The sequence below is a fragment of the Arctopsyche grandis genome, chromosome 8 (assembly GCF_051622035.1).
Source record: "Arctopsyche grandis isolate Sample6627 chromosome 8, ASM5162203v2, whole genome shotgun sequence".
Classification (NCBI taxonomy): domain Eukaryota; kingdom Metazoa; phylum Arthropoda; class Insecta; order Trichoptera; family Hydropsychidae; genus Arctopsyche; species Arctopsyche grandis.
The window spans coordinates 24,960,723-24,976,729 of record NC_135362.1 but is presented as its reverse complement, the minus strand read 5'-3'; the positions used below and the strand labels follow the sequence as shown (position 1 = coordinate 24,976,729).

Sequence of the window (16,007 nt, the reverse complement as noted above, 5' to 3'; positions counted from 1 at the left end):
TCGTTGCGTGTCTGTTGAAAAATGGTCGGAAGAAAGCGAAACTGGCCGAAGATTGATGTTGTCTTGTCGCTTGTTTTATCCTTTGCTGTATTTCAAATCATATGGTGGGTTAATTATATAGAGCTATGTATAACCTTTCATCTCAAGAAAAACGACTATTCTAAATTTTCCTTATGTTTTCCATTCTGTTTAACTTGTATCCTATATAATAATTGTCTATTGCGTGAATAAAGAATTGCAGACGAACGGTTTGAATAAAATATAATGATTTATTAATATATTCAGTACAAGAGCTGATTACGAACTAACTAAAATTCTAACAGTTTCGAGTTTTATATACTCTTCTTTAAAACAATGAAGTGTTAAAGACACGTGTCGTACAATTTTGGTTAGTCAGTGCCTGTAAATCAATGGTGTTACTTATTAAATTAGGTGTGCCACAAATCAATGGTGTGTCTTATCCCTACTGGTTAGTCGTATTAATTATTAATATTGATTACTTGTCACCGGAGCCTGAGGGGGCCATGTATTGTTCAAAGGTTGTAAATGCATTGTTAAAGGTTTGCCGAACAATAGATAGCACTGTTACTATCCTACCTCTATTGATTACACACCATGTGACAATGAAGGAGTCATACATGATGGTGTCATACTAGTGACGAATTGGTGATATCTTAAAATAACGGTAGAGGGTTGTCCCCAGCCCTTAACTAGTGCATATGAATGAAGTCAAAATGTTCTGTCCGTCTTTCTCTCTTTGGTATCTTATATCGTGGAAAGAGACGCGGCATAGTATGGGCTTTGCGCATGCGCGATGCGATGCGATTTACTCACTTACCATGCCCCGTCTCTTTTTCTCTCGTTAGAATCGTGGAAAGAGACGCGGCTTATAATAATATTATTTAAAATTTAATTAAATTTTTTGAAAAAAAAAATCGGATTTTTAATTTATTCTTTTGTTAATGTTGGGCGATCAAATGGAGTGCACAATTATGTGACCACAGGCCACTAGTCTAATATATAATTTGGAAAGAGATTCTGTATATATGTATGTATCCTTCGTTTGTAGAAATCCGTGACGTCATCGAACAAATAATTCACTTTTTTCCGATTCAAAGGATTTGAAGATCCCGGGGGCGTAGGTGCCGAGGGCGAAGCTCTAGGGGGCGCAGACGCCGGGGGTGTTCATTTTTATTAGATCATTTTTATTTTTATAATGTAAATTTTTTTATAAGAGACTTACTATATATATGTTTGTTTGTTCGTGACAGTAAATTTAATAAAAAAAAAACAAATAAATATTCAAATAAATTTATATAAAATAAAACTATTCAAATAAATTTAATAAAATGTTTACTATTAGATTAGTCATGTTTAAGCGGTTTATATAGCGGGAAGCCGGGTAATACAGCTAGTATTATATAAAACAGCTAGTATTATATAAAACAGCTATTATTATATAGTAATTATATATATAGTATTATATAGCTTTCATTCTTTTCCTTTTCATTTGTTTATTTTGTATTTACCTTTTTCATTTGTTTTATATTTGTAAATGTCAATTTCTTCTTATATTCTATTTTATAACCTTTTCCAAATATTTTAATACTATAGTTTAATTATGCAATGTTATACATATTTTGTCATGCCTTTATTCTTTACTTTTTAATTTGTTTTCCTTATATTTATCTTTTTCATTTTTGTAAAAATCTATTATTGGACTCGGATGTTACGTATATTATTTATTTACTATTTGTTTTTTTTATACATATCTATGTACATCCTGTCTGTTGATTTTTCAATTAATAAAATAAAAAAAATAATATAGTACAGCTAGTATTGAGTTCAATTGACAATTTAACTCAAATCAATGCAGTTAATGGTTTTTTTTTTGTTTGTTGACAATATTTAAATGGTTTCAGTTTAGGTTCTGCGGAACAGATTACATTCAAAATATTTGCATGGAAGGTGGGTGGGTGGGTGGGTGGGGGAGCAGGTGAAGTAGACAATGCGAATTTGCTCGCCGGATTCGATTAAGCGCGTACAAGTGGACGGGTTTTCGATCGTGTTAAAATGTAAATTTTGATAACGCAATTTTCAATGTGAAATTGCGCTCCAGAGCTAGATGGACAGGCAATTTATCCCGTGGGACTACACATCTCACCAATTCCACTTTTGCTTCCAGCTATCGAATTTTCAATTTCCGTTTTTCGCCCGATTTCGGCCATCGATCGTACTACACCCCCCTCCCCCTCCTGCCTGCTGTCCGATTCTGAGATTTCGATTTGGATTTTTCGCTGAAGTGGATCTTAATCTTTGCAAATTTTTCGCGGAAGAGATTTCTCCAATTTGATGGAAACTGAGCCTTTTTTTTTCGCTTCACTTTTCTTAGCGGATCGTGCTTTCCATATATTATCGCTTCGCATTTTGATTCATACCACGCTTCTATGTACACAGCATGAGTCGAAAGCTGTGTTTTATTCTTCTAACATTTCCTACCATCAAGTGTACATATGTAGAAGTTTTTTTTAGTATGACTGGAAGTTTATGACATAGGACACTTAAGATTTTTGTTTGGTTTTATTTAGGTTGACTTTTCTGTTTGTGTGGTTCAAATCGTACATAAAATACTGCAAAGTTTACCTTCCTTATACAAAATCTACTGCATATACAGCAGGTAAGAAGATTTTGAGAATGAACAAAAAAAATTATATTATTTAACGACCGACCAATCACAAACGTCTTTGACCAATCCAGCCAATCAGAAACGACTTTGACGACAGCCAATCAGAAACGACTTTTACGACAGCCAATCATAAACGACTGACGACAGCCAATCAGAAACGACTGACGACAGCTAATCAGAGACGAATTACAGACGCCGTTTCGGTTTTATATGTAAGATATTCATATAAGATATTAACATTAGCGATCTATGTAAATAAAAATGGAAAGGATGTACTTACATATGTATGTATGATTTTTTTCAGTATGGACAATTAAAATTACAATTATCAAAAGTTCATACGAATATAATAATTTGTGCCATGACAATCTAAGAAGACGAATCTATAGGTATTTTATAGGGGACAGCCGGGTGAGTGTGTTGGGCTTGAATGAGGGGCATACGCGGGGGGTGGAGTGAGGGGTCGATGCAAATTGACCACAAGGGCTTTGCATTGCAATAACCTCAGGTGTGGTTCATTTATCAATTCCTTTCCATAACCAAACCAGTGACGTGGACTAATGGCTAGCATATTACGCTTTACAGCAAAGTGGTCACGGGTTTGAGTCCCACTGCTGGGCAAACCTTGGTTTTTGACTCCAGGTCAATCGTTTCTTATCAAAGTTCGTCGATTTTTCTGATTTTCATTGAAACAGTTCCTGTAAAATTAGCAACTCCTTTCCCATCTCTCTTGCTAATCTCAAGTTATTCGGTTTTAAATTTGATTATAAAATGCTACAAAATTTTCTCCACAGTCACTGTGGATGTTTGTACATATATTGATTGTATTGATTGATTGAATTGTACCTGCTTAAATGCACTCGTCGCATTGGAGCGATCTGTAAAGGCGAGTGTTCATATTCTATGAAATAAAATAAACCACCCATTGAAATATCGATGGGCAAAACAGTAGTTTATGTGTTATATTTTTGAAAAATTGTAGGTACATATGATTTTTATATATTATACTATTAAATGCACCTTAAATAAATATATAAAAAAGACTATGCCTACTTTGAATAATTTGAATAAAGAAATAGACTAATAGAATAGTTATTTACATAAGAGTCTTAACTTATCGAAAAACAAAATAATCTTTTTATGATAAAATTCAAAATTCAGTATCACGTTTTATTCGAATTTCGAATTATAAAAATACTGTTTGCATTTATTTTATTTTTAGACTCAATGAAGATATTATACATGTACACGTACAAATTAGTACGTCAATGGATTTATGTATTGCCATTCTGAGAAGATGCCATAGAAATATATAAATATATATGTATGTACATATGTTGTATTATTACCTAAAATTATATCAACAGCTTCGTTCTAAATTTAGAACCGCTTTTATCTAATGTAATCATTACGAATACGTGTTAAGGCTATTTTAAAGGATACAAGGCTAACACACGTACGAAAAGCACACAGATTTCCTCTCGTCTTGTGTACTATTTTGTCGTTCGAAATAATTTAAGATGAATTATTCAAAGGCGCGCATTTAAAGCAAACGCTTCCGTTTTTCCCGTATATACAATGTATTTTTTTTCCGTCAACCCAAAAAGGCTTTTCTTATCGTCGTACCCTAAAACGCCATTGGGAAAATCGTCGTCCAGATTCCTTTCCGAGAGTCGGGATTAAACGCCACTTTGATCCGTTTCTGCGAAACTTTGCCCACCACCCACTCACTCGCTAGAAATCCCTCGACTATCTTCCAAATTGCCAATTTCGGATGATTCATCTTTTGTTCGACTTCCACGATTCGCATTCAACCCTAATCGACCGAGATATGCCAAGCTTGACATCGATTTTATTATTCCGTGTAAGTGTGTGTCGCCTCGTTCGGCGTATGTAAATTTCGTAAAATGCCACTAATCGACCATCGAATCGATAATTCAAATTGCAAATTTTCAACGGTGAAAATTGATTAATATTTTTACTTGAAAAATTACCACGAGAAGAATATTTAATTACATCATTAGTGCTGTATTTTAAGCTGTCATTATTTTACTTAAAAATGCCTCACGATAGACTGTATATATATTTATGTAGGTTTATGATGTAAAATATACCCGTACTTCGGCTAATTATGTGGTTTCATATATAGTTATATGTATAATTAGTACGTCTCCTGTTTGATCAACGTGTAGTTTTGGGAAAATAGAGTGTTTATAATTATTAATTATGTATACTGAGAAACAATAAAATCACGTTTTTGAGTAACCAAAGCGGAGACTAATCCATCTTTATTCAGTTTGACCCATTGAATCCAACTATGGTGATGATTTTTGTTTTTTCGCTCTTATTTATGATGAAAAAAAATGCGCAACATAAAATGTGCTTTTTCTATTTATTTAGATTATTAATTGCTTTAAATACTTATAATTAAATATCTAGCGAAATTCAAAAGTCAAAAATATTTTTTCCCTTAATATTATGCGTTTATTTCGGCATTTTCTCATTTCAGCACTTTTATAAAGATTATTTGTTTTTCTCAATTTTTTATCTAAACGTTCTAGTTCGAGCGGTAAATGTTTTTTGTAATGTAGAAAACTGTAGATTTGACATATAAATAAACATTCATCATTATACTATTGAAAAAAAAGAACAAGAATATTATTTACTGAAAGATCTGATATAAAAATAAAAATACTGACTTTCTGAAATAGCCTTAAAATGGTCTTTATGAGATTCCAAATATCCACCTACATATATAAAGTACAAATGTATAGTAATTTCCAAACCATTTATTTTATAATCATTTATTTAATTTTATAATAGTATACCAGCAACATATGTACATAGCTAAGTGGTTGACGTGTAAGAGTTTCAACTGAGGGGTCATGGATTCAATCCCTGCCCCGGTGTTGCTGGCCAGACCTTGGATATATTTGACTCAAGGTCGATCGTTTCGTATCAGAGTTTGCCAATTTATCTGATTTAATTGATGAAACGGTTCCACCAAATTAGCAACCTATTTCCGTTCCTTGCAAATTTCAGTTTATTGCATCTCGGATTTGTTGATTATTATAAATAGGCTACCCAACTATATACACACTCTGTAAAATATATGTATTTCTCGCAAAAAATGTATGAATATCGAATTTGTCTGTAGATGTCTCTATGGTATTGTAGCATATGCTAAAAGGATCCGCCGTTATAATTGGTTTTCGAGGATTATCTCCAGGCTTAAGTGCAGTCGGCTAACAATGGAGACCCCCGAATGAACTTAGTGGTCGGTAACGGCACTCCCGCTAGAGTTCTTAGAACTGACAGCGCGAGACCGTAGTACTGCATATCTTGTACGTTACTATAACAATAGGTAAACAAACGTGTCGAGCAAGATACACTGAGCGACTTGCCATTTATAAGCAGGTACTTAGCCATACCATGGCATTCTGGACGGAGCACTGGTTGTGCGTGGATCTCCTTAATCACCCAATAAATGCTGTGAAGCGACTTTGGCCTTTTATTTGGATCCTCCACCCACCCCTACGCAACAGTATTGTATAAAAATATATAATTGTATTTGTAAATTTTTAGAATTGTTAATATGAAAAAAATGGGTTTACATGGAATAAAAAATGCGTCTTATTACAACACATCTTGACATTATCGAAACTTTTCCTCTTTTAGAGTCGTATTCGAGAACGTATCGAAAAATCTTGACGTATTGATTAGACGAGTTGGCGAATTATTGCTGAACTCCGGAATTTGCATATTTTTCTTCGTTTTTCCGTTTTTTTTTTATATCGAGTGTCGTCTGCGGGCGATGCCTTTTTTTCCGCCGGAGGGAAAACCTTTTCCGCTGAATTTTCCCCCGTTGCCGCGATGTGGCATCCGTTGATTGAATACTGATGCGCATATATACATAATGGGTCACGTGGAATTTTCCGGTCCCAAATAATTTCCCACGATCCCAACGCCCGGAATGCAAATGAACCCTATAGAGGTGGGCGGCGGTAATGGTCAGTCAATATTTGATCTGAACCTAATTAATTTCCGCCCCCATTGTTAATTATTTACGAAAAATGGGCTAAAAATTAATCACACGCCAGTTTTATTTTTGCGTCATATATGTACATATGTGTATTGTTAATTAACCGTGGCTGGAACAGAGCCCAGCTTAATTCCAAAAATCGAGCATTTGAAGTAACGATATTATGAATGTAGTAGTGTGTATGTAAAGGTTAGTATATTTTGAGGGGTCGGAAAAGGTATACGTTATTGAGATGTCTGGATAAGATACATATACATATACATACATACATAGGTGCTCAAATAGTGAAAAGGATAGCTGGTTCGATGTATGGACAGCATATTGAATGGTACCCAAGGAATGTGTGTAAGATATACGTTGAAAGTTTTCTTGGATATTGAGGAGTAGTTGAAGATTTGAGAGGTTCTCATCCTGCAAATATATGTATGTAAATATGTAACAGGTGAATAGATAAAGTGCTAGTACGAAACTCATTTTTTTTTATTTGAATCGAACATGTACATACATATGTACACTCACCTTTACAGTTCACTACAAAGCGACAAGTGTACTAATACAGATACAATACAATTATACAATTAATACAAGCATTTTTTATACAATGCGAATTCATACTAACATCATCAACGGTCACATTTATGGAGAATATTATTGTAGAAATTAACGAGCCTCAGGATGCTGAATAACTTGATATTTGCAAGAGAGATTGGAAATTAGATGGTAATTTACAGGAATCGTTTCAATGAAAATCAGAAAAATTGGCAAACTCTAAAAGGTAACGATCGACCTGGAGTCACAAACCAAGGTCTGATCAACAGCCACTATTGGGAATCGAACCGGTTTATTTGTGGTATATGACGAGAATTCTGTGTTTTAATAGAAAAAAAGGTGAAGATAAATTTAGCTGTAAGTTGTGTAGATGAAATGAAAAATGCTTGTTCAAGGAAGTGGTTGAAAAAGGTTGTGTAAGATAAGCAGTATTTGAGATATTTGCATGCTTATCAATAGAATATGAAAAAAAAAGACTGAGAAAGTTCAGTAAATTAAATGAATTTGTGTGGAAGAAAGTAATATATGTATGAAGGAATGGATGAGAGTTTGACATGTTTTCATTCTACAAATGGTTGAAGAATACAATGAAGTTCAACTAGCAGATGAAATTTAATGTAAAGATAATAGTGGATAAAAATTGATTGATATGTAGAATGGGTAAGAATTTCAGAAAGTTAGAGTAAACGCCAGTACGAATAAAAATTGTAATAAAAAATAAGTTAATGGAACAAAAATGTAAATATAAAGTAGTCTTAGAAAAATTTCTTTATATGACCAAATATAAAAATCATTCGGAGCTGGCTCTTTGACGAAACAACAATATGAAACTACACTATGTCTTTCACTTCGATCTCAGAAACTCCTTTTCAAGTCTACGCTACAATATTAGGTATTCAGTGGTATATATGTATAACCGAAGCGTATCAAGCAGAACCGGTTTTATTTAGCCACCGTGGAAATATGCACGCATGATGTGACGTCATAGTGGCGAGTGCACCCGGGCTAACGAAAGTGCTGATGGATATTTTGGGAACGTCATATTGTGACAATGTATGTGTAAGCCGTATAAAAGCCAAATACAAGTATAAAATTCATACTATGAATGTGTCGAAAACGGGCGTCGCTGTGTTGTATGGATACAAGTAGTCTTTTCTGTGAAGTGCTGTGCTGATATGTTGACGCGTAGTGCTGGATAATATAAACGGACCTTTAAATGTACTCTTCTTGTAGGCTTTCATAGCCGAAAAACATACAAACAAACTTTCATCATTGTATACAAGATTTACATCGAAAATATGATATTACATTTCAATCGTGTCTGTTATTTCTTGTATCGGAATTTCGTAATTTAATTTTAAGCAAAGTTTTTGGAAATTGATAGCTATTGTTTTGATGGTAGTAAATTTCTTGACTTATCCTATAAATTTTCAAACCTAATGAAAATTCTAAGCCTGTATATAAATGATTGATAACTTAATACTAAAAATAATTAAATACTAAATATAATATCTGGGTCAGCGCAGCATGTAAATATTCTGGAGAAAATTGAAACTAATCAAAGCAATCAGTAACCGTAGAAACAGATTGATTTATAAATTTGAGGGTATGTAAGCATTCGCCAATGACTGTCACACGAAATCGATGACACAATACTAAAACTAATATCTAGGCCTGGTTTGGATAACATTTTTTGTACATATGTACCTCGCAAGTTTTATTACAAAATGTGTGGATGCACTTTCTATTTTCTATTTCACTATTTCAATAACTAAGATTTGATAGCCCTAACCTTCGACTGTGGGATGAGAAAAACGTTGTGGGGTGACAATGGCTTGTAAAATCTAGTGTGATAAAAGGTTCGTAAAATGTCACAGTTAGAAATAGACGCTCTCAGTCCAAAATCAATCCAAAAAATCGGAACCAAACGGAAGTAAAAAAACAAAGATAGAAGAAATCGAAAAGAGAGACGTCAAACAAGCGGTGAGAACGCCTAGGCCAAATAACGAGCACCGCAGCGGCCATTTCAATTTTATAAAAACATATGTTTATCATTCATTGTATAATCTATTAGTGAAGTAAAAATATATATATGAGAGATAATGAGAGCCTATAGAGCAAATAAAGTTATAGTAGTTTGAACAATTAAAATCTGACATAACGAGTCGGGGGCGGAAAGTCAAATATGTATGGCCAATCACTTGAACGTAGTCACGAGCTGTCATCGTCTCGAGAATTTTTAAATATGTATAATGATTATATTTCATTATCATTATACATGTTTAATCATCATATGATTATATTTCATCATATTAAATATAATGATTATATTTCATCATATTAAATATAATGATTATATTTCACTATCGAGTAAGCGAACATGTCCAAAATCACAAACCGGGACATTCACTATTTCGAACGATCAAAAGTTATTAATTAAATTATAAGAAATTAAGAAAAACATCTTATTAATTAAATTATAATATTTGTAAATAAGTACATACATATGTAGATAAGAACATATAAAAAATGCAAAAATTCATTTTATTTATTTATTTATTTTTATTTTACAAATATACCAGGAAGGCTTAACAGGTAAACCCCAAATGCGCCTTCCTGGTCCACGTAATTATTACATAGATATGTACATGTAAATCTAAACAATATCTGACATCTATGGTCAGTATATATTACAAACATCGTATTAATACGATAAATAACGATGAATAACGTTCATGTAACAATACGAATTTTATATTCGATAAACAACCACAGAGACATCTATGGTGAGCAATATGGCGAAACCTAAGATATAACAATAACTAAAGGTTCGCAACAGAAAATTGGGAAGGAAACGCCAATTTTACAGGAATCGTTTCAATGAAAATCAGAAAAATTGGCAAATTCTGATTAGAAACGATCGACCTAGACAAATCAAGGTCTGGCCAACAGCGAGACTTCGAACTTCAGCAGAGACAGCGAGACTTCAGCGGGAATCGAACTCGTAACATCAAGTACTAAATAATTCAACATTCACCACTAGACCACGCTGCTGGTATATAATCAAAACAGTTTTATTAAAAGTTGTTTTCCTAGCTTGTTTCAAAATATGTTCGCCAACCTTGCTTGATAAAAATTTTCTTAAGTCATTACAATTACATACATTAATTCAGCTTCTATGGTTTTTAGTAACAATCTATTTCTGTCCTATCTTCATGTTGCACTCACTAGACTAAATATTCTTTCGCAAATCGCAATAGAATGTAGAATTGAGATGTGGGCCACAATTTTATACAAATTATTGCAAGCGGAATGATCTTTAAAAAATATTATCCATTTCTCATACAATGTTTTTTTGTCGTAAAAATTTCAATAAAAATCTGTTTAATAAACGGACATTTTCGTATAGAAGGTCAACATTGCAAATAATATTAAATAATTATTTTAATTTTGCAATTGAAAAAAATTCGCTTTTGGTTTAAGGATAAGACTTTAATGGATTGAAATTTGTTACTTTTTAAGTCAAACCGTTTTTATTTACATACATTTTTATACTTATTTTGGAATTTTCAGTGGCAATGCGAGACTCGGGACTTGTCTGTTAAACTCGGGACAGTCCCGCTCAAATAGGGACGTCTGGCAACCCTGATCGGGGGCCAAACCTCGCAAAATGGCAAAGTTTCAAAGCGATCGGAAGAGTTTAAGGAAAGGAACACTTGACGTTGTACAAGTGAAACTAATAAAAACATACAAAACTATATACAAAACTAGGCTGTAATTTGCTTTTCGACCATTTCCAGCTTTTTCACATACTGTCATCGTTAAAAATAAAAATCAAATGACACGCCAAACGCTTTCCAAACATCCACACTCATTTATATGAAACGGACCATAACTTTGAACTAACAATTATTTCATCTAACATGAAATGAAACGAGTGCAAATGTGAAAAATAAACAAATACGACATTTAAACACCGACTCCGATAAATTATAAAAATAAACATCGAATTCGAAACGCTCTATTTAAACATAGTCGAAACATCAAAGATAACAATTTCAATGCAGTATGACGATTTCATAGTACAACGATATAATATACAATAATAATATAACTGTAAATACAATTTATTGTATGCGAAACGTTCTCTTTTCACGTTCGCAATATTATTTGCACCACGTATACCTATAGTACGTACTCGAGTGTACACTTTTCCCGGTCGAGTCCACTCGGGAAATGAAAAAGTGGGTGTGAGTTGGAAAAAGGGCTAAAATCAAACTCTTTTGAACGTTGCAAAGCTGCCATGAATCGGTATTTTATACCGGCACAGAGTTATTTTTTCGCATTGACAAAAAGAAAAATATTTATTTTCGCTACCGCTTTGAGGGGACCGAGTTCGAATTGATGCTGCTTTTATAAATACGACGTCTCTTTTTATTCGTTTGTCATTATATTTTTGTTATTTCTTTTTCAGGGAATCCGAGGAACAAATGCGCCCTTCAGCCAGGTCACAGTCTCATGGACTGGATCAGATTGGGAAATTCTGGAAAGGATCTGGCAGGCACTGGTGGGGCTTATCGTCCTGTCACACCGGCCGAACTGGCATCTCACGACAAACCAGGTATACAATATATATTGTAGGTATGTAGTATATAGTCACAGTGAAATTATATTAACACTGGGTATAGTTTCGCGAAATCATATCCTATTACATTTTGAATATGTACTATGTAGTAAGAATACAGATGAATATTTTGGGTAAAGCGAGAAATGTAGTTAGTAAAAAAAGTATGGAACGCTATCAATGTGATGACTGGAGTGCTAAAATGTGGCATATATCTAAGAGGATGTAGAAAAAAGTAAGGAATGGGACATGAAATTAGACGTGTGAAGAATATTTTGAAGACTAATGATTAGGTAAGTGCTTGAACGGAAGCAGAGTGAGGAATGTATTACATATACTTGTATGTGGTGAAAATCCTGACAGGACCACGGTTAGGATGTGGTGGTTGAGGTGAAGATCAAACACGTGCGTTTTAAGTCATATTGTTTATTAAGATGATACGTGCGGAGGCTTAGAGACCAACCGCGCGGAGCACAGGTCCAACTGAGACTAACCGTTATATCTCTGCCCCTTTTCATCCCCTTCTCACAATCAGTTGTAACATACTCTTTCTCAGCCATAGCCCATACATCAGCCTTTCGTTCAATTCCAACCCTACATATATAGTAGTTTGGACTTTGGATGGACTAACTAAATAAAATGTGTGGAACGCAACCGATGAGATGGCTGAAGTGTTTGAATGTTGCATACATCCAAGAGGATGTTTGTTGAAATAAATGAGAGTGAAAAAAGTAACTGTTTAAATGTTTAGCCTGTGAGTTGTAAAGGGGCGTTAGAAAGACGTGTTTGCATAGCTAGCTGTCATCGCTTCAATCTGATATAAAATTCCGTTGTAATCTTTAGCACCAAGACATTATTGGGTTCGATCCCGGGCTAATCTTTAATACTGCTGGTTAGACTTGGATATTTGTGACTCCAAGTCGATCGGTTCTTATCACAGTCTGAAACGGTTCCACAAAATTGGAAAAAAATCATCCTACCTGCTATCACAAATTTTCTGTGTTTGTATGTACAATTTGTAAAAAAATATGTACAAGTAATCTATATATGTCTCAATGGATTCATTCATTGTTAATTTCGTGTTCTTCAGCCTCGAAATACAGTAATTTTTGTAATAAAAATGCTGCATTGTTTGTAATTAATTGTCTAGGAAGGCGCATTGGGGTATTCCTGCCCATTCTTCCTTGTATATACATATCTATGTAAAAATAAAAAGTTAATGATTGAGCTCCTCTGGCTTCATGTCGGAAAGATTAACTTACTTCAATGCTAGCTAACTCGGTAAGATATCAAAGCGACCTGAAAAGTGGACGGGCAGGAATGTCACTGAACTAACAAAGTGAAGCTAATAAAAAGTTTGTAAAAAAATAAGGAATGGGATATGAATTCAGACGTAAGAAGAATATTTTGAAGACTAATGAGTAGATAAGTGCTCGAAAGAAAGCAGAACAGGATGAGCAATTTAGCTAAAGTAGCCAAAAAATATGTGTGGAACGCAATCAATGAGATGACTTTAATAGTTGGATGAACCATAAATCCAAGTAAAGAATTTGACAAGAATTTAAACCTATAAAGAATAGTTTGAAGACTAATGAGTAGATACGACGTAGTAGACAAAGTGTTCGAAAAGAAACATAATAGAACAAATAATGTGTATGTAGTGTTGACTTGGGTTAGTTAAAGTAAACGTGTGAAGCACAATGGAGGAAAGTTGCGCAAGATAGCAGGATGAAGTTCTATGATCAAATACGTTCTTCTCATATGACTTCTAGTGGCTTATGGAACTATGGCATACATATGTATGTACATATATTGAATGATTTCCAAACCTGAAATTGTATTTATATAGTACATGCTAACCGGCTTATCTCAGTGAATCGAAAAAACTAAAACTATTTAATGACCGACCAATCACAAGCGTCTTTGACCAATCCAGCCAATCAGAAACGACTTTGACAACAGCCAATCAGAAACGAATTACAGACGCCTTCAAAGCATGTGATCTATTTTTGGATATCCGAATTTTGTGTTTGAGAAGTACAAACATATGTAGGTATTGTACATATATATTATACTTGTATGAATGCATATATTGGGTGAATTAATTTTGAATCAAAGCTTTTCCGAATTCTCACTTTGTGTTGTTGAGTCGAAGACAAGGCCAAAAGAAGGAGAAAAAAACAGTGTAAAAAGCAATCGGTGTAACCATCCGTCACGTAATAAAACGAGAACAGATAAGGTTTACGCGAGAGCAATCGGAACAGCTCGTAAATTGTGCGGAAAGCCTTTAGTCCTCCCCTTCTCTCTATCTCCCACTACACTCTCTAGGGATCTTCCATTTGAGAAGTTGTAATTAGCCTTGAACGATTCGGCCAACAATTATTATGTAAAGATGTACAATATGGCCTAGCTATTAAAAAAAAAATTCGAGTTCGAATATCACATGATCACAAAACTTCATCTATTATTACCACGTACATAGATAAAGTAATAACATACAGCGCATTTTAGTATGTCGACTCAAGATTACCTTTTACCTCAAGTCTACTTTTTGCTTAAGACGTTTGTTACAATTATGTATAATTAGTTGGCTTAATGGTTTTAACCAGTTATGAAAGTTTTAACAAAAAAATAATGCTGAAAAAACGGGTGAATTTTTGCTCGCATTCTTTTGTTGTTAAAGATAACAGGAAAATCCACTTTGACTCACATTGTACTTATTTTTGGCAAATAACAAATATGACCGGAATTGTATCGTGCCAAAATCTTGAGCTCAAATGAACAAAACATAACGACGAAGAACTTTTTAAAAAAAAATTGTGCCTTAAAAAGCTTTTCAAGACGCAGACACATAATCGTACGGCACGGCATGCCTAAGTGGACTCCAGTAAATTTACAGCATTTTATAAAAATTAGCGAAATTCGAGATTGCTAAGAACTCGATATATGCGAGAAAATGGGCAAGGTTGCCAATTTTTTGGAACCGATTCATTGCAAATCAGATTGACTTTGATTTTTAAATGCTTTTTATCATTACTAAATTATGTTCACAATACATCTTATGTCTATTTTAATAGCTACTGATCTACTGATCATTTTCTATTTTACAATTTTAATTTAATTTTGTTAGTAATCATAGTATAATATAATATTATTCTAATGTTAATGTACAGCATAATAGGACAAAGAGCTCAAAAACCTGATATAAATTACAATTCTTAAAAATCAGATAAATTGGCAAACTCTGATAGAAAACGACCGACCTGGAACTATAAATAAATCCAAGCTCTGGCCAGCAGAAGCAAGTGGGATTTGAACCCGCGACCCTTTTTTTCAAAGCATTATATGCTAACCACTTGTCTATCCTGCTGGTTAATGTGTAATTACAAACCGCAAGCATATATGTATGCTTGCAACAATCAACAAACCCGTCATAATAATTAAGTTAGATAAATTGGAAAACTTAAACCAGAGTTTAAACACAGTTCTGTGTTTATATGTATGTGCATTTAAACACAGCAGGCGAATCTCAATGTCACTGCGATGAACATTTTCACGGTTTACCGTGAAATTAGACATTATCTGCTGATCCAGTTACCGTCATCCAGTGGCGTTCCGTGCCTTTCTCAAATTAGACGGCTCTGGCGTGATAAACACAAAACTGACGTGACATAATTGCGACGAGTTCGCTATTGCGAATTGTTATATTTAACGACTCGCTAGCATTCTGCCCCAGAAGTAAGGTGAAAATAATACGTAGTGTATTAATTAAGTCCGCGCACGCCAGGAGTTCCACAGGATAAAAGCACTCCAGGGAGGATTCTGCCTTTATTGGAAATGACAGAATATATATATATATATATATATATATATATATATATATATATATATATATATTTATATATATATATATATATATATATATATATACATATATGTATGCTTATATGTATATTTATACGTACGATAAACGTAATGAATGCCAACAAGAGGCGGCCTCAAAAATACCGATCGTGCAGAATTTTCCATATTGAAATTCTTCATATGAAAATTTAAGTATTTAATTTAGTCGTTATAAAAATGAAAATACGAACAAAATGAAATAA

At 33.6% G+C, this 16,007-nt stretch overlaps 1 protein-coding gene across 1 annotated transcript in view; it reads left to right on the top strand.

The window, feature by feature from the left end:
- The window catches only part of LOC143915892 (cytochrome b5 reductase 4), a 50,187-nt gene that overhangs the window by 28,655 nt on the left and 5,525 nt on the right, over positions 1–16,007 (top strand). The window contains exon 2 of the mRNA XM_077436714.1: positions 11,752–11,898. Coding sequence (XP_077292840.1) covers positions 11,752–11,898 — 147 coding nt within the window. The remainder of the gene's footprint in view (positions 1–11,751; positions 11,899–16,007) is intronic.